The 19342-nt window shown below is 50.5% G+C and overlaps 1 protein-coding gene and 1 long non-coding RNA gene across 8 annotated transcripts in view; one reads left to right on the top strand and one right to left on the bottom strand.

Moving 5' to 3' along the window:
* The window catches only part of KRCC1 (lysine rich coiled-coil 1), a 41929-nt gene extending 26351 nt beyond the window's left edge, over positions 1–15578 (bottom strand). For 2 of the 6 annotated variants that reach the window (XM_019478342.2, XM_019478344.2), the window contains exon 1: positions 14209–14299. Coding sequence is in view for 4 of the 6 variants with exons in the window: in XM_019478327.2 (XP_019333872.2) it covers positions 14209–14500 (292 nt within the window). In the remaining 2 variants the exon portion in view is untranslated. Of the gene's footprint in view, positions 1–1667; positions 1760–14072; positions 14107–14208; positions 14886–15229 lie in introns of those variants that run through there. The other 4 variants (XM_019478327.2, XM_014607618.3, XM_019478338.2 and 1 more) reach the window with 4 other exon arrangements.
* Positions 857–12288, top strand: LOC132248482 (uncharacterized). 2 transcript variants are annotated; one of them, XR_009459672.1, is made up of 3 exons: positions 857–1142; positions 5859–5979; positions 11310–12288. It is a non-coding gene; the product is annotated as an uncharacterized LOC132248482 (long non-coding RNA). The 2 variants fall into 2 exon arrangements; XR_009459671.1 differs by lacking the exon at positions 5859–5979.
* Positions 15579–19342: the final 3764 nt, after the last annotated feature.

The following is a 19342-nucleotide window of genomic DNA, read 5'->3' as shown; positions in this document are numbered from 1 at the left end:
ACCCTTTAAATAGCTAGTAGTGAAGGGTTTTGTTGTATTTTGTTTTTGCCAATGAGGAAATACGTTCAAGTTGTAATCAGTGTTTTTACCCAGGAGCTTGAGCATTACCAAGTTTGGGGGAATGGTATGATTGAAACACCGCATTCCTCCTCCAAAAGGGAAAAACAGCGAGGAAACAAGGCTTTGTATTTGTACTTTTCCTACGCACATTCTTCCGGAGAGAGTAAGCATTCATCTTGCTTTTGCAAGACTGACTCTCTGGCAAGGTTTACTGTCAGTTAAACACACATTTAAAATGCTTCTGTTAGCTTATAAGGAATCACAGTCGCTTTCTGTCTACTTTAGAGTGGAACTTAACTGTTTTACACTGGATATGTGGAGATCTACTGATCACTTAAGATACTTCTGAAGCTTTCATTGACTTAAGAAAATAAATTTGATGCATCACTGGTTGTGCATGCTTAGCTTATTTTGACAACTTTGAATATTGCAAGTGATGAAAAAGTTAGTGACCTAGCAAGTGCTTTTTAATAAAGGATGAAATGAAGCCTTATAACATGGCAAATATATCAGAGCTGCCACAAAAGCTTTAGCAAAACGACAGTCTGACAGCTTGCAGGGGTTTAGGTTGTAGCCGTGTCGGTCTAAGGACATAGGCAGACAAGTTTCCATCCAGGAAGAGCACACACCAACTGCTGCAGCTTCCTTAGCCTGACAAAGGGTTTTTGAACCTGAAAGCTTGCTTAATAACTATTCTCCAACCACTTGGGTTGGTCTAATAAAAGATATCAAATTCACCCAAGGAACCTTGTCAGTCTGACAGCTTGTGTTTCACCAGACAGGAGTTTGTTTTGAACGGGCAGGATGTGGCAATGTCCTTACTGCTCCCTCAGCCACAACCTCTACTTCCCCAGGCCGACGTGTAAGGGGTTGTTTCAACTGTCGCTGACATTTAAAATCCCCAGGGAGCTCATGACACTGCCCTAACCCCTCCCGGCATGGAGGTCTCTCCGTGTCAAATACTCTGCCCAGACGCGTACCCTACCTGCTTTGCAGAGTCGTGCCAAAACCGAACGGCGTCTTTCCACAAGCAAAACGCACACAAGCCACCACTCTCCGTGTGACCCGCTGCCCCTTTACATGTAAGTGTCTTCCTTAGCGTTCACGTTCGATTTGCTTTGAAACACGGGCAGGGGGAGAAACCTTTTATTTTGCAGCGGGGCAACACTTCCACTACCACGTTCCTGCCGCCTTCACGCTCAAGGCGGCCACGGACGGAGGCTCCCGACAGCTGCGAGGATTTCAGCGAGTGAGACTTTAAAGGTCTCGTAGACGCGCACGGCAAAGTCCGGCCTGCCCAGTTAGACGCCTGCACCCCCAGCGCGACGGGCACGGTGGGGAAAGGGGTCGGGGGGGGGGACGCGCAAATGGGTCACGGGCTCGGAGGAAGCTTTGCCGGGCGCTGCCCTGAGATTTAAAGTCTCCCTCGCTCAAACCCCCGCAGCCCCGGGGGGGCCTGGACGCACCGAGCCCCCAGGGCACGGCGACACCCGGGGGGCACAGCCACGGCCTCCTGCAGCTCCCACCTCGCCCCCCCCTGGCGCCCCTCCCCCACCTATTAACCCCTCCCCGCCCGTGCCAGGCCCAGCAGCCCCGGCCGCACTCACCTGCAGTCCGGCCGCCGCCGGGCCCCCCCCCGCCCTCCTCCCGCCCCGCGGGGGCCGCCGCCGCCGCCGCCATGAGGAGCCGAGGGGCGGCCCCCCCCCCCGGCTTGGCTCGCGCGGCCCAGCCAGGCCCGGCGGGAGTGCGCCTGCGCGAGGGGGAGAGCCCCGCCCCTCCCGCTGGCCCCGCCCCGCCCCTGGACCGCGCCCGGCCGGCGTTGCCGGGGCAACGTCCCGGGCGCGCTGCGGGCAGCTTCAGTGCGTGGCTCGTGGGCGCGCGGAGCAGTGCCGCGCAGGGGCGCCCCCAGCTGTTCTCATTAGCATGGGTGCACCCGGGGGTGGGGGGGCAGGTGGGCCGCTTGCCCCCCGCCCTTGGATTCCTGCTCCCCGCAAAGTTTGAAGCCGGCGGCCTGGCAGCGGCGGCAGCGTTTCTATCATCCGGGTGGACCTCTCCATGGAGACCCCCGGAGCAGCGGGGGGGCCAGGGTTTCCATGGAGACTGGCCCCAGCGCGCACAACTGAACAGCTGGGATCTTGCCTGGAGCGTGCGGGCAGCAGATCGCAGCTCTGCCCCAGCTCCGGCCCATGCTGTCACCACTGCGAGATGCTGAAGAAGGCCTGATTTTGTTTTACAAACCTGAAAGAGATGTACATTTAATTCTAATAAGGACAGGACTAAAGCAACACTATCTTTTGAGTATTTTTGCCTGGTTTCTTGTGCTTTTTAATACATGAGAGATGATGCGACAAATGAATGCACATTCTGATTCAGTCAGGGGTGCGGGTTGTAGCCGTGTTGGGCTAAGGACATGCGTCTGCATTCTGATAAAATGATATTTATTTTCGCAGCAATCTAAAACTGACTAACACAGCCCGAGGCCCCTAGCATATTAGTAAAGCTTCTAGTTTCTTTTTATCTGGAGGAAAATATGTGTTGTGTCATACGTGGTGATGCACCTCACCATCTTCACCCTCTTTTCAAAATCCTCGATCCGCCCAGGGCTGTGGCAATGCCCTGAGGTCTGCCGTGTCTACTCTCCAAAGCCTCCCTCTGCTTGATACTGTCCGTGCTTCAATTCTCTAATCCTGCCCTCCTGCCTGACCTTCTGAAAGGCTGCGTCCTGCAGGGTTGCCCGCTTCCCTCACAGTTTTAAAATGCCAAGTTGGGCTGCTTTTGTGTTGCCTGCTTGTATTGTATCTGGCCCTTGGGGGTGTGCGGCTTATATTGTCAGGCCTCCAAGGGAAGACATTGCAACACCCAAAGGGAAAAGCATATGTGCAAAAAAAGGGAAAGTTGCAAAGAGGTGACCTCGGTGCCCTGCAGGCGGCAGTCTGGCAGGAAATGATACAACTGGTTAGGAAGGCCGAATGCCAAACCACAAACCCCATTACTTGAGAGTCCCAGAATAGTCCCAAACCAAGGTTCCTTTAGCCTCCTCTTATGAATAAGGTCTCCACTCCTCTGGTCATCCTAGAAGCCCTCTTTCTACCAACCCTGCTTTCAAATCCACATTTCCTGAGTGATAGGTGACCTAGAACTGCACCTGGTCTTCAAGCTGCGGTCTCACCAGTGCCCTGTGCCATGGCACTAATAGCGTCCTACAGAGCATGTTCAACCCCTGTTATCAACTCAGGATGACATTGCAGGAAGAGAGTCATTGTTGTCCTAGCTCCAGGGCAACTGGGGCTCTGTTAGATAACTTCAAGTTGGAATGGGGATTGGCGGGGGGTGGTAGAGAAAGGCTACTAGGATGACCAGGGGAATAGAGAGCCTAATTAATTTATAAGAGGAAACCAGAAGAACTTCTCTTGTTTAGCCCCACAGAACAAAGGCTGAGAGCAATCTCTAACATTACTCTGTATAACTACATCAGAAAGCTAAATGCCAGGAAAGGAAAACACCTATTTCATCTAAAGGACAGTGATGATACAAGAGCAAAAGCAGATAAACTGGCTAGGAACACATGTGTAGGTAAGTAAAGTAAGCTCCTAAGTGTAGGACGAGTCAAGTTCCTAACCTGGAAGAGTGAGATTTTAGAAGAGCAGGAGAAGCAGGGGCAAAAACCCTGAGTAGGAGGGGTTATGGAGGGGGCTATATGACACAGGTACCAGCAACAGCAAGACACCAGATGTCCCTTCCAGCCTGTATGTCTCCCAAATTTAGGCACAGTTCCCGTGTGTCTTTGTCATGGAGCTGAGCAGGCCCAAGTTACTGGACCCATATTTAGCTGTTTCATGTAGTACAATGCCAAAGGGATATTAACCCCCTTGAATCGACAGTCCTGTAATATGTGTAATGCATACACCTAGTAGAATACTGGACATTTTTGTCTCTTTAATCAAGACAACTATATACATATATAAGTGACTGGCTTAGTTCATGTGACCGTATCTGTGTCTCTGTCCTCCTCCATTATTCTCCTGTTCCCCTATAAAACACTCTGATAACTTTGATTCCCACTCCAAAGTCCCTACTATCATTACAGACCTCTTTTACTTTATTTATTCACAAAGCCACCTACTCTTCAGAATCACATTTCAAGGCACCCAGCTACTTATTGGGAGTGTCTACACAAGATGCAGCGTTGCTGTAGCAATGCGCTACAGGGACACAAAATGTGACACCGCCACTACATCACCGTAGCAATGCACTCCTCCATTATAGCTTGTTGCTATGGCGACCTAGCGGCTAAGAATAACTGTGCACCACCTGCACAGTGCAGTAACGGCTGGTACTGCACCGTCATTTAGTACTTCCTAAATGAAGTACTAATGATGGCGCAGTAACAACAGTGCTGTGCTGTAGGGGCACATGTAGATGTGCCCGCAGTCTCACAGAAGAAGATTCACTGCAGCATGCACTGTCAAATGCCATCAAATTCACATATTAATTAGTAATGGAGAGGGTGAAGACAGTTAAAAATGACTTCAGATTATGCTTAAGGTATTGGAGATGGGCCTGAGCTATGACATTCATTCGGACCTAGGCTGGAATCTGAGGGCACCTATACACATGCCGTATGTCTGCTCCAATGTGTGCTAATCAGTCTGCAGGAGCTAATTCGACTCTAAACATGATTAATTGAGTCTGCTGGAGTATGTGAATTGACGTGCTCCAGCAGCCTCCACATCACAACTATTTAGCATCCCCACGCTTCAAAATGGCGGCAGGGGCGCTTTAACTAAAGCTCATTGAACAAGCTTTAGTTCAAGCGCCCCTGCCACCATTTTGAACCATGGGCATGCTGATACATGTGATGTTGTGAGCACTGTAATTAAAGCGGCTCTCAGAGATAGATGCTGTTGGGTCCCAACAATGCCCTGAGTTTGGAAGGTCTGGGATTTCGGCCATATCCATTACAGGGAAAGGTGGTCAATGTTGGATGTGGATGTGGTTTAAATTTGGACTTCTCTGGACCAGGGGTATTCAAATGGTGTTCAGCAAACCCTTGGGGCTTCATGACAGGTTGTCAGGGGCTCTGCAAAGAGATTGGAGGTAATGGTGCAACGATCCGGGAGGCAGGGCGCCACCATTGCTGGGCCAGGTTGCGGGCACCACATCAGCCTTTAAGAAAGGGGAAGGGGAAGGGGGTTCATGACACTTAAATGTTGTGGATTCAGCTGTGTAGTTGAGAACATCAGGGTGGGCAGCAGAGGGTGCTGTTTGTTTTATGCTGCTACACCGACACCAGCAACTTGAAATCCAGTTGATGTTTAAAATTATAGCAGAGCGTTGCTCTATTTGAGGTTGAGCACATATTCGCAGTTATTATAATTACCATGCGTAAAACTATAAAACCAGAAGTCCTATTCCATGCAAGGGAAGAGAAGCACTGACGAATCCCACTGTACCTTTTCTTAGGCACATCTACACAAGACTAATTAACTGCACAGTAAATGTCTCAGCATCTACACATACGCCCCTACTAAGCTGGAGTAACCTAATTTACTCCACACAGTAAATACAAGTACTTTCCTGTTGCTGAGTAAAAAGCTGTGCAGCAGCGCACATGTACACTGCCTGGTTGGCTGGGGCATGAGCGCGGGGCATGCACTACATTGCCATTTCTTTCTTTCTGAATAAAGGCTTCCTACTGTAACCAGAGGCAAAAAGATGGTGGAGTTATAATGAGTTGAGTGGGTTGATGAGTTCCCCTATACAGAGACAATTTACTTACTAGACTATCCTGCATGTAGGCTTCCTTCTAGGTGGATACACTCAGATGTCATCTGTACGTAGCTGGAACATTGGGCACATGTAGGTAACTGAACTCTTAGGACCAGAAACTCTGCTGGTTAAATTAACCTGGGCATCAAGGTAAGCTGAGGATGATCCTTTTTTCTCTAGAGGTTTATTAAAATTCGGATGCTTGTTGATATCATTATATATTTTTCCTCCAAAAGTAGATTGTGCCAGATTAATTTGGTATATTTCTTGATAAGATGATTGATTTTCCAGGCAAAGAAAATGCAGGAGATCTTATCTAATTGGACTTAATGGAAGTATTTGATATGGTGCCACATAGGAATTTGTTAAACTGGATGAAATGGGATTAGTAAAAGAATTGTAAGGAACTGCCTGAAAGGCATATAGTCACATAGATTCATACATGCTAGGGTTGGAAGGTACCTCAACAGATTATTTAGTCCGACCCCCTGCCTGGGCAGGAAAGTGTGCTGGGGTCAGATGACCCCAGCCAGATGCCTATCCAGCCTTCTCTTGAAGACCCCCAAGGTAGGGGAGAGCACCACCTCCCTTGGAAGCCCATTCCTAATTTTGACCGCCCTTACTGTAAAGAAGTTTTTCCCGATATCTAGCCTAAATCTGCTCTCTGTCAATTTGTGACCATTGCTCCTTGTTATCCCAAAAGGTGCCCTGGTGAACAGAGCATCTTCGATCCCTTGCTGTGTCCCCCTAATGAATTTGTAGGTGGCCACAAGATCACCTCTCAGCCTTCTCTTGCAGAGGCTGACGAGGTCTAGGTCCCTCAGTCTCTCCTCATAGGGCTTGTCCTGTAAGCCCCTAACCATACAAGTGGCCCTCCTCTGGACCCTCTCGAGTCTATCAACATCCTTCTTGAAGTACGGTGCCCAAAACTGGATGCAGTACTCCAACTGCAGTCTGACCAATGCCGCATAGAGGGGAAGTATCGCCTCCTTGGATCTATTTGTCATGCATCTGTTGATGCATGATAAAGTGCGGTTAGCTTTGCTGATGATTTCGTCACACTGATGACTCATGCTCATCTTGGAGTCCACTATGACTCTGAGATCCCTTTCCGCTTTTGTGCTGCTGACAGGGTCACTTCCCAGCCAGTAGGTGTGCTGGATATTTTTGCGCCCTACGTGCAGCACTCTGCACTCGTCCTTGTTGTATTGCATGCTCTTGTGTACTGTCCACTTTTCTAACCTGTCCAGGTCTGCCTGCAATCATTCCCTACCCTCCAGAGTGTGCACCCCACAATTTAGTATCATCCACAAACTTGGACAGAGTACACTTCACACCCACATCCAAGTCACTGATGAAGATATTGAAGAGCGCAGGTCCAAGGACCGAACCCTGCGGGACCCCACTACCCACATCCTTCCAGGTTCATACCGACCCGTCTACTACCACTCTCTGGGTGCAACCCCTAAGCCAATTTGCCACCCACTGGACCATGTAAACATCTATGCCACAGCCTCTTAATTTATTTATGAGAATGGGATGAGATACCGTATTGAAGGCCTTACTGAAGTCCAAGAAAACAACATTCACCTCTACTCCTGCGTTTAAGCATTTTGTGACCCTGTCATAAAACGAAACCAGATTGGTCAGCCATGATCTACCTGCTACAAATCCATGCTGATTTCCCTGCTGCATTATTTTTCCTGCTGGACTCCCACAAATATGATCCTTCATAATCTTTTCAAAGACCTTTCCAAGGATAGAGGTGAGATTGACTGGCCTATAATTACTCGGATCCTCCTTCCTCCCTTTCTTGAAAATAGGGACCACATTGGTCCTTTTCCAGTCCTTTGGGACCTGACCTGAGCACCACGAGCGCTCAAACAGCCGTGCCAGTGGTTTTCCTATGACACCGGCCAATTCCTTCAGTACCCTCGGCTGCAGATCATCTGGGCCTGCTGACTTGAACACATCCAGTCCATCCAAGTGACTCTGCATCAAGTCAGCATCGACAGTTGGTGGGCTGGTGTCCCTCTGATGCCCATCATTTAAGAACCCCTTAGGAGACTTATCTTGAGCCCTGTTCAGGAACACTGAGGCAAAAAATTCATTGAATAGCTCAGCCTTGTCCCCCTTCTCTGTTACTAATTGCTCCTTCTTGTTCAGTAGAGGTCCTATGATGCCCCACACCTTCCTTTTACTCCCTACATACCTAAAAAAAGACTTTTTGTTGTCTTTAATTTGTGTTGCCAGCCTCAGCTCTGTAGTTGCTGTGGCCTTTCTAACTGCCTCCCCACAAGTGTGGGTCAAGTAGGTATACTCCTGCTTGGTAGCTTCCCTCTGCTTCCACCACCTATACACCATTTTTTTTTTTGCCCTTAGGCTCCCCTGGATTTCCCTGTTTAGTCAAGGAAGATTTTTGGCTCCTTTCCCCCTTTTCCCTCGGACTGGGATAGTCTCCCTCTGTGCCCAAAGGATCGCTTTCTTTAGGAATGACCACCCTTCCTGGACTCCCATCTCGCCAATACTCCTATCCTGCAGTGCATCATTGACTAGACTCCTAAGCACACTGAAGTTAGCCTTCCTAAAGTCAAGCACTTCCACCCTACTAGCTATCTTACCCACCCTCCGCCTATGGTGAATTCAATTGATTGGTGGTTGTCATGACCCAAAGGTCTGATTTTTTTGTGTGTGCGCTTCGGCACTAAGAATTATCCCCGTGGGTATGTCGCTTCATTGCGCAGAGGAGTTCTGCTGCGCAGAGAACCCGCGCGCAGGGAAGTGTTCCCGCCACTTTGCAGCGATCTTTGCAGGGTGCATTTCCTTTGCAGCACAGAAATGCATGGTGCAAAGGTTTCCCGCTCGTCGTATGCAAATTCGTGCCCCGCAATTGGCTAGTTCTAAATTATTCACACGTGGCGGCTAGCGATTGGCCTGCTAGCCGTATAAGAGGCTTGAGCAGCTTCCGCCCAAGCCGAAGAGGACTCCGCATCCATCTCATGGGGACTCTGGGTGTGCGCGGCAGGGTAATAGAAACCCTGTGTGTCGCTCAGAGGAGTTTGGCGGCCTGATCCACCGCCCACCTCTTCCCGTCTTCGGACGGAGCCTACTATAAGATGTAACGACGAGTTTTATGCGCGCTTGTCCTGGACATCCGGAGTTTGTCTGCGTGGAGCCTTGCAACCTCCACGTGTGTTCATGTTTTTTGTTGTAACCGCAACTCAAGCAAGTTCTCAGCCTACACCACGACCATCTCGGTGTAAGTAAAATAATCTTAAAATCAACCGTTACGTGTCTGTGCCTAATTCTAGCTCGGCGCCCACCCTCTCCAACCCGGCCTGCCTGGGCTGCTGGCCACAGCCCGCGTGCAGAGCGACGTAAGCGACCCGGGGTCAGACCCGGCACGCACATGGCGATGAGGATGGGATCGGGATCACCACGACCCATGATGGGATTGGGATCACCGCAACCCATGATGGGATCCGGTGAAATCCTCGCCGCGCATGTGGCGACGAGGATGAGCTCAGGAGAGGGCTCGCTAGAGTTAGAATTAGTTGAGAACTGCCCTTGGAGAAGTGGGAGACGCAGCATAGCAAGCGTCGGAGAACTGGAGGCGCACCTCGCGTACCACCAGGCGGGCGGAACGGGCCGGAGATGTGTCCGTGGACACCTTTCGTTAAGGGGAGAAGAGGGAACTCCAGAAGTCGGAGCCCTGGAAGGGAAAGAGATATATCTTCACCCCGCGGCGTTCGGGTGTATCATGGGCGATGAGCGGGTCCTGTATAGGCCCCTCGAGGCTGTGACCCTTGCCAAAGTCGACCCGGCGAGTACAGTAAGTCCGACCCCCACCCGGGAGTGTGTCCATTGCTCACGGTGTGCCCGAGAGATGGGAGAGACGATGCCAATCGGCTGGTTTTCCCTGTGTATGGTGGTGCCTAGACTGAGGGGTCGTGAACGTCCATCCGAGCTCCGCTAAGACCCGGGGACGGAGGATCGCGCCGTAGATGAGAGAGTGGTCTTACGGTACGACAAGGGGGGAAAACTGAACACAGCTTTTCAAACTATGGCTGATTTAATGACTGAAACTTTAAGTTTAAAGACCCAGCTGCATATGGCCGTTTGAGCGGTCGGAGAAGCGGCTGAGAAAGGGGATCTTGAAAAGCCCCAACAAGATGGCGCCGAGCAGAGGGAAGACCGCGTGGAGGAGCTGGAAGTGAGGGATGAAGCTTCGGGAGAGCCCGCGAGGGTTCGGCCGGTGACTCTGCCCAGCGACGCAGAGTCGATTCTGCCGACCACGCCCCTCTGCCGAAGGGAGGGGGAGTCAAGCGGAGGAGTGCATCCGCCCCTCCCGCCTGAGACAGCGACGACTCCCACTGTAACAATGACTGCAGCTTCGACAGAAACAGCAACAGCAACGACAACTCGCGAAGAAATTGATTAGCCTGCAGCATCGAGCAGCCCAGTCATCGGTCCGCAGAGTGCAGTTCAAGCTACCACCTATTACACTCGATCCAGAGCCGAACTGCAGAATTTGTGTAGGGAATCCAGGATACAATCTGACGAAACTCTGGCTGTGTGGTTAGGACGTCTGGTCGTGGAACTTGGGTCCGACCTCCTGGACCAGGAAGAAGCAAGCTTCTTGGTGAGACAAGCTTCATGGAGTAGGGGACATGTCACCGACATCGACATGGTGGCGTTTAGCGTCCATTGGCCTATTCCGATTCCAGCGCTTGTGGCAGGAGTGATTGAACAGAAGGCCCACGCATGGCACGACGGACGACCAGAGCACACCGGTGCAGAACAGCTTGTACTGGCGATCATCGGAGTTTCATACTGCGCCTGGAACCCAAGAGAATGCACGTTGGGACTAACACCGCTCCAACAAATGCGACCGTGGCCTTACCGTCACCTGCGAGACCCTGGAACCATTCCAGCATAGATAGTTGCCTTAAAGTTTATGGGCAAAGAAACATCGTGGTTCTGCGAATTGTGCTGAACCCACTGGTCGATCATCCTGTGAGTAGTCTCCTTCATCAGTTGTCAAGACTGAGCGTCCTAATGGAGCCAAGACTAGCCAGTGATCGGGAGTGTCAATGCCCGACTGAGGCTCAGAACACGAAACACCGCGAATCCGAGAGTCCAGTATTACTCCAGAGAACACAGGAGGAGAGAGATATGTTTGGATTCCTCCTACAGCGTTCTGGACTTAATAAGAGACAGCTTTGGATTTTAGGAGATGCGGGACAATGGCAGCTAGCCTATGAGTTAGGTTTTCATTATCTAGAGGAAGGCGACGATGACTCATCAATGATTTCGTCGAGTTGCTGAGTCGAAAAAGAAAGAGAGCTGTCCAGTATAAAATCGTGTTTATATATTTGTATTTAATAGTACTGATAAGTTTAATTGACTGCGTTATCGTGCGGTCCTGTGTGATTTTATAGATAGTATTGAATAACCATTTTAAGAGAGTTCTTTTACAGATCTGGGATTCGGAGTGCGTGGTGGAGAGAGGCCCCGAGAGGGACAACATCACCGAGAGGAATGAAGGCCTGACGCGCGATTCCACCATGACGCCCACCGAAGTCATGATCGTTCAGTTTTTTGTTATGAATGTGATTTAATGTATGTGTGTGTGTGCCGGCTATTATTTGATTCGATCCCTTGAGGACGAACTTTTATTGTTGACTGATTTTGTTTTTGCTCGTTTAGTTTCGCAAACCATTGACAGAGCTATGAATAACCTGGATGATAGGTTTGAAGTATAATTCTATTGTGCCTTCAGCAAGGGGGGATGTCATGACCCAAAGGTCTGATGTTTTTGTGTGTGCTTCGGCACTAAGAATTATCCCCGTGGGTATATCGCTTCATTGCACGGAGGAGTTCTGCTGCGCAGAGAACCCGCATGCAAAGGAGTGTTCCCGCCACTTTGCAGCGATCTTTGCAGGGTGCATTTCCTTTGCAGCACAGAAATGCACGGTGCAAAGGTTTTCCGCTCGTCATATGCAAATTTGTGCCCCGCAATTGGCTAGTTCTAAATTATTCACACGTGGCAGCTAGTGATTGGCCTGCTAGCCATATAAGAGGCTTGAGCAGTTTCCGCCCAAGCCGAAGAGGACTCCGCATCCATCTCGTGGGGACTCTGGGTGTGCGCGGCAGGGTAATAGAAACCCTGTGTGTCGCTCAGAGGAGTTTGGCGGCCTGATCCACCGCCCACCTCTTCCCGTCTTCGAACGGAGCCTACTATAAGACGTAACAACGAGTTTTATGCGCGCTTGTCCTGGACATCCGGAGTTTGTCTGCGTGGAGCCTAGCAAGCTCCACGTAATTGTTCGTGTTCTGTCTGCGTGGAGCCTTGCAACCTCCACGTGTGTTCGTGTTTTTTGTTGTAACCGCGACTCAAGCAAGTTCTCAGCCTACACCACGACCATCTCGGTGTAAGTAAAATAATCTTAAAATCAACCGTTACGTGTCTGTGCCTAATTCTAGCTCGGCGCCCGCCCTCTCCGACCCGGCCTGCCTGGGCTGCTGGCCACAGCCCGCGTGCAGAGCGATGTAAGCGACCCGGGGTCAGACCCGGCGCGCACAGTGGTCACTGTCCCCAAGGTGACCATGAATCTGCAGCTCTCCTACCAGGTCCTCCCCCATAGCCAACACCAAGTCCAGTAAGGCATTCCCTCTAGTGGGACTGTATACCTCCTGTGTTAGGTGAAGGTCATGCACGCAGGTTAAGAACCTACGTGAATGGTTGGATTTTGCTAACTGCTCCTCCCAGCAGATGTCAGGGTAGTTGAAGTCCACCATGACAACCGCAGCCCTAGACTGTACGGCCCCTGAGAGCTGCCTTAAGATCTCCAAGTCTCTGTAGCAGACCCCTTGTGACAGGGATCTGCTCTGGGCCGCCCTTAATGTGGCCCACACACCTGTCCCTGGGGCAACTACCCACCTACTCGCCTGCCATGCCTTGTTCTTAATTAATTGATCAGTGTTAATCAGCAGGAGGCTGCCCTTGTACTGCTCCGCTGCTAGGGGTGCTATCTGAGGCTCCGTTTCCTCCCCTACACTGCAGTCCACACCTTGCCGATGTTGACTCAGGTCTATCCCTATTTTGGCCCCTTCCTGTTCTCTCTGGGCCTTCTCTGTGATGCTTACACCCTCTCCTGGGGCTCGCCGTGCCCACACTTGGGCTTCCCAATTATGCTGCCCCCTGTCTGGGGCTCGCTGTGCCCACACTTGGGCTCCTCAATAATGTGGCCCTCTCCTGGGGATCTCCGTGCCCACACTGGGGCTTTGCAATAGTGCCCCCTTTCTCTGGGGTTCGCCGTGCCCCCACTAGGGCTTCTCAATAGGCCCCCTCTCTGGGGTTCACCATGCCCACCGTGGGGCTTCTCAAACGCCCCTCTCTGGGGCTGGGGTCTATGCACCCCATATGCTGCACCCTCACTGGTGCTGGGGTCCTCACACTCCGCTGTGAGTCCCCTATGAGGCCTCCTCCATCCCCTTATAGTCTCACCCAAACCACCGGTGTAACAAACAGCAACACAAACTTGAGCCTCCTGGCTATAACTTGAACATAAGCCTCCAGGCTATCACAACATTGCTCAACTCAGGTCAAGCTGTACCTGCAGTTAGGCTTCTCCTCGCATCGTGGCTTAGGGAGCTCCTGCCTCTCTGGCTGCTGGTAGGGAACTGCCTCTTGCCTCAGCTCCTGGGCTTTATAAGGGCCAAGCCCTGCCCCTCCTGGTCAGCTGACCTTCTCTGGTTGCCCCGGCAACCCACAGCTGGGCTCCTTAGTCACTGCTAGGGCTCCCTCCCTAGCAGTTTTCCCCTCTTCAGGAGCAGGGCACCTCAGTGCTCTGTGACACCCCCACTACCAAGTCCCTTTCCCCACAACCTCCATGAATCCTAACCCACAATGCCTCAACTTTCTCCTCCTCTGATCCCATTTTGATTAAGGTAGATATATAATGCTCCTTTACATAGAGAGCATCCCCACCCCCTTTCCTCCCTACACTGTCCCTTCTGTACAACCTGTAGCCCTCAGTGTGTGCCACCCAGTCATGGGTAGGGTCCCACCAGGTTTCTGTTAGTCCCACTAAATCAAAGTTATTATCTGCAAGCAGAAGTGCAAGTTCTTTCTGCTTGTTCCCCATGCTCCTAACATTAGTATAGAGGCTCCTGAGCCTTCTGAATGGTGCCTTTGGTGCCCCCACTTTCTGATGCCCACAGGGACCCTTGGTAATTACCTGGGGTGTATTGCTGCATGTCTTGCAGTTTGTAGGTTCTAGACTCTCTCCATTTCCTGTCTCCCTGTCCCCTGTCGTACTTAGTTTAAAGCCCAATGAAGGAGGTCAACCAACCTGTAAGAAAAGAGACTCTTACCTTTTGTGGAGCGATGAAGCCCATTGCATCGCAGAAGGTCCCCTGTACGGAAGTGCAGATCATGGTCCAGGAAGCCAAAACCCGCACAATGGCACCAACTCCAGAGCTGTGGGTTGACTTCGTTGACACAGGTAATGTGACGCCTACTGTGACCGTTGACCAGGAGGATCAAGAAGAAGACCACCTGTGCCCCTGTCTTCCTAAGCCTGGTCCCCAGAGCCCTGTAGACACTCATGATATGGTCTGGACTACTCCTGGCCACATCATTTGTTCCCACATGGATGAGGACCATGGGATAGTTGTCGGAGGGCCGGATGAGGTCAGGAATTCTTGCCGTGACATTCCTGATCCTGGTTCCAGGCAGGCAGCAGACCTCATGCACTGTGGTGCCCCTCTGTTCCTCTCAGCAAGGAGTCACTCACAATGATGACACAGTGTCTCTTCTTCTGCTTACCTGGCCAGCCCCCAGCTTGTGCAGTGATAGTGGCAGGCCCTTCCAGTGCACTTTCCCCCGTTGCACACTTCTCCAGTGCAGCCAGGGTCTCATATTTGTTCCCCAACTGCACCGGGGGAGCTGTTTCTGTGGTGGGAGTTCTGGCCCCTGAGATGACTGTCCTCCACTCACCAGCATCTGCTTCAGGGCATTCCCATGCAGTTTCCCCACCAGGAGTCTTGTCCTGCAGAGAACGGAAGTAGCCATCAATCTCTTCTTCAATTGCTGTGATCCCCCACAGCCTGCTCACCTCTGCCTGGAGTTCCCTCACCTGTCCCTCCAGAGACTCAATCTGGGCACATGTAGGACAGGCAAGGGAACCCCCAGCCCCCATGCTACCCCCAGGCCTCAGAGGTCCCGCCAGGCAACACCCGCAGACAAGGGGCCAGGGCACTGCTGACCCATCCAAGGGGCCTGTCTGGGTGGAGGCCCCACAGGAGCTCCGGGCTGGAGGCAGCAGCAGGGCAGAGGCCCTGGCTGCGCTACGTGTCACTACCCCCATAGTAGCCCTTCTCCTCATTCACTTACCTGAAGTCCCTGTCTGAAGCTCCCGTGTACTCCTGCCCATGACTGGCCTGAGAGCTGCCTGCAAACTGCTCCCCTTTGGCAGTCCCTGTTCACTGGCTCCCTGGTCACAGGCTCTCTGGTCACCTGGGGGGTCTCCTTTTATACCCTTCTGGGCCTGGGCTCACTCAGGCCGAGGCAGCAATCACACAGTCAGCAATCCCACAGCAATCAACAGTCACTTAGCACTCAGCGCTCACTTCCAGCTTCTCAGAGCACACACCTGCCAAACAAACAGACAGCCAGCTAAACCAAAGGTACAGGCAGCTGGATCACTTACCTTTTCTGGGTAGGATCTAGTGCCTGGCCTGGCTTCTCTCCCCCTCCCTCCCTCCCTCCTCTTGCCTCCAACAACTGCCTGCAAACTGCTCCCCTGTTGGCAGTTGCTGTTTGCTGGCTCCCTCATCACAGCTGGTTTTTTAACATGTAATGTTAAAAGAAAAGGTATCAAACTGCAAGGAAGTTACTAATGGACTTCTTGAAGGATCAACCTCTGGAACAATCTTGTTTAACATTTTCATTAACAGCCTTGACACTGTAGCAGGTCCAGTGCTGGGGGAGCAAAATCACCTCTCTGGGTATCTGCCTAAACTTTACTTGCCCCCTCTGACCTCTCAGGGTCCCACCCTGTTATCTTTCCTTCCATACCTTTATGTTATGATTGGACAGGGAGGGTGCCCCTAAGGTAGGGGAGTTGTGAGTGTTAGGCCCTTGTTTGGGCTGAGGCCCCCTGGCCTGGGTCCACTTTACTCTGGCTGGGCCCCTCCACCTGAGGTCCACTGTCTCAGGACTGTAGGCTCCTGGGCCCCAGCTCCAGCCACACCCTTGTAGGCTCTGGGCCTTTTGGCCCCTGGTCTCACCCTTGTGGGCTCTGGGCCCCTCAGCCCCTGGTCTTGCCCTCATGGGCTAAGGCTTGCACCCCCAATCCTTCCACTAACAGCAGCACTAGACCCTTTGAAGGGTCTAGGACCTGGTGTGTCCTTGGCACCATTCTCGGTGGCCTCCTCCACCCCTATAGCCACAATCTGGTCTTCCAGTATTTAAACACAAATGAAAAGATATGAGCATTTGCTCTCAAACAAAAGGTTCCCCATCCTGGATTAACACCACACTGTGGGAAAACCACCATGCCGGGCCCCAAAATACTTATCTTTGGCTGCCAGGTGTTGCAGGGGCTTCCTGCAGCATCCCTGCAGCCTGAAGTCCTTCCTCCTTGTCCGGTCAGGCCCTAGTCCTCCCTGGAGCTCTGCTTCCTACAGCCTGTGGGGCCAGACTGCCCAACTTGCTTCAGGTCCTGGGCTTTTATCTCTCTCTCTGGGGTACTTGAGCCACTACTTCCACCCCAGGCTTGTCAGTCACTGGCTGCACCTGAGGCAGGCAGGCATTTTATTCAAGGGCCTTCTGCCACCATCAGTTTGTCCAGGAGGCTGGAGTTGGCCAGCTGATCCTCAGCTCCCTCTCTCCTTCAGTAATGGGGTAGGAGTCCCATTGCACACACAAAATTGAGGAGTATGCTGACGGCAAAAGGTTAAAAGTATCATTCATATAGAGGTATATCTCATATCAAATCAAAACATGAAGCACTGAACTGCTATTGACTCATCTGTTTCTAACTGGTGTCCACTCTTCAACTGATGCACTTGCATTCATAGGAGTTGAGCATGAATATCAAGACAGATGTGATCAGCTTCAGCTTCTTGACTGGAAGGGATTCTTGTCTTTTGCCATTGCAGGGCTACTTCTTCGCACTCATAAGTTGGTGTGGTAGGGCACCAAGAGACAAAAGATATTGTAACAAATCCAAAGCCTTGGACTGCAGTTTCCCCTCTTCTGCACAGCGTGACTGCTCAGATGTTTGGATGGCAGCAGTACAACTCAGATCCTCTGCTTCAAAATCACAGACCCCCCCCAGTAGTGTTTAGCAATAAAGGTAGGTGTCTGGTTGGCTGGATAGCAATCAGAGCACTATTACAGATCACATGTGTGCTATGATTAGCCTGAATTTGCTTATGTTTCTGGAAGTAACTAGTTCATGCTTATCAGGCTCAGAACAACCTCGGAGTAGGTATTTATATTACTATGTGATTCCTATCGTTACTTCAGCTATTTTCACTAAAGAAGAATCTCCATTAACTCTTGGCTGCATATAAAGTCTAAGATGCAGAGTTGAGCAGTTTGGAAACTGTCCAAAAGATAGCAGTGGCACTCACGTATGCATGTGTACACACACACACATACACACCCCCCAGCACAGACAGATCTAGGAGGGTGCAGTGGTGCAGTTGCATTATCTCCTCTTCCCTCTCTTCCTGTCCCCACTTTGATTCCTGCTCCACCCAACTTTTAAACCAACTGCCTGGGTGGAGTAGCAGCATTTCTATTCAGGCAGCACTGAAGGAGTCCATTGACTTCTTGGCCCATTATCATTTCCCTGATTCCTGCTACTCTCTCTCCACTCCACGGTGTGTCAATGACTCTCTCTTTTTTTTAATGGTCCTTAATATTAACTTAAGTGTAGACATGGCTGATAGTGAAGTACTGGGAGCACTACTCAGATGCTCAAGATTTTGTTTTATGAATCTGACTAAGAGACATACATTTAAGTAGAATGACTACAGGACTAATGGCACAATATCTTTTGACTTATTTTAACTATTTTTGCCTAATTTGTTGTGTTTTTTTAAAAAACTGTGTATATAATCTATCAAATTAGCACACACTCCAATAATTGTATTTGTTTTTGCTTTGATCTTAAACTAAATCTTATAGTGCTAGCCCCCTAGCATACTAATAAAGCATCTAGGTTCTCTTTACTTGGAGAAAGATATGTGTTCTTTGATGCACCACATGAAAATCCTAGATCCATTTGTGTACACCAGCCTATTACATACTGCTCAAGGTAGATGCCACTCATCCTCCAACTCAGGCAACTTTGGGTGGGCTGACAGGTATTAACCAATTCATCTCTCGATCCCTCAGTTTACCCATCTGTTATGCAGACATAGCCCTTACTTCTCTCACAGAGGGACAGAGAGTCTACATACGTTCATGTGCGCAAGGCACTCTGAATTCCCAGTGATAGATGTGGTAAAATTACTGGGACCTTAGACATACAAAGTATTAATAAATAATACTGAAATACCAAATACCAATGCTGACTGGTTTGTTTTCACAGCAAGACTCTTCTTTCTGTTAACATCAGCAGAAATCTGGAGGGATCCCAGTGACTTCAGTGGTGTTATTTTGGTTTTACACTGATGGGTGCGGGTGAAGGGTAGAAACAATGTCCTATTTTATAAATCATTTGAGCTTGCTGGGGATATTATCCTCTTTTTACCTGCTTTGGGTCCAGTCCATCCTTTGAATTCCATGGAGTTGCATCGGGGATAAACACAGCCCTCAAGCTTGCTAGCATTTCAATGAGTTTAGTCTGTTGAACTCCTGACAGACAGCTAATATGTCATGCCTGCTTCTAAAGAGGCGCCTTCCAGCTCATTCCCTGCACTTCTCCAAGTCACTCAGTTGGCATGTGGCAAGCATCTCTCTTTTGTGCCTGTTTTCTGCAGCAGCAGATGGGGTAATTTTAGCCTGCATGTTTGACAGACCTTCCTCACCCTTGCCTCCAGCATATCTCCTGGAGGGTAAAAATAAAGCAGCATTGTTTGATTTCTGGAAGAACCTAAATGACAGTGGAAAGAACCCCAGACACACAACCCACCCACCACTTACGGCTGTCTCAGCTGTTGGCTCCTGATAGACAGAAGCATGTGGTTTCTAAAAATACCCTGTTAAAGTGAATGCATTCTCTTTCCAATGGGAGAGAATAAATTAAACTTGGTGGTCATAACATATACAAAAGCTTTCAAATGGCAGAAACAATGCCAATGAGTTTTTCAGATGGGCTTTTCCTAATGAAGCTGATGGCACTGGTAATGCATGACCAATCATTTGGCTTCTGTGCTTAGCACTGCATTAAGCTAAAGGGTTTCTCCCCCTCCCCTCCCTTCACCCTCCTATGGAAAATGGGTGGGGGGAGGAGGCAACGTAGTCCATATATAGGACTGGTCCTGGGTCAGG

The sequence above is a fragment of the Alligator mississippiensis genome, chromosome 2 (assembly GCF_030867095.1).
Source record: "Alligator mississippiensis isolate rAllMis1 chromosome 2, rAllMis1, whole genome shotgun sequence".
NCBI lineage: Eukaryota > Metazoa > Chordata > Crocodylia > Alligatoridae > Alligator > Alligator mississippiensis.
The sequence above is the reverse complement of the archived record's forward strand: the minus strand, read 5'-3'. Positions and strand labels throughout refer to the sequence as shown.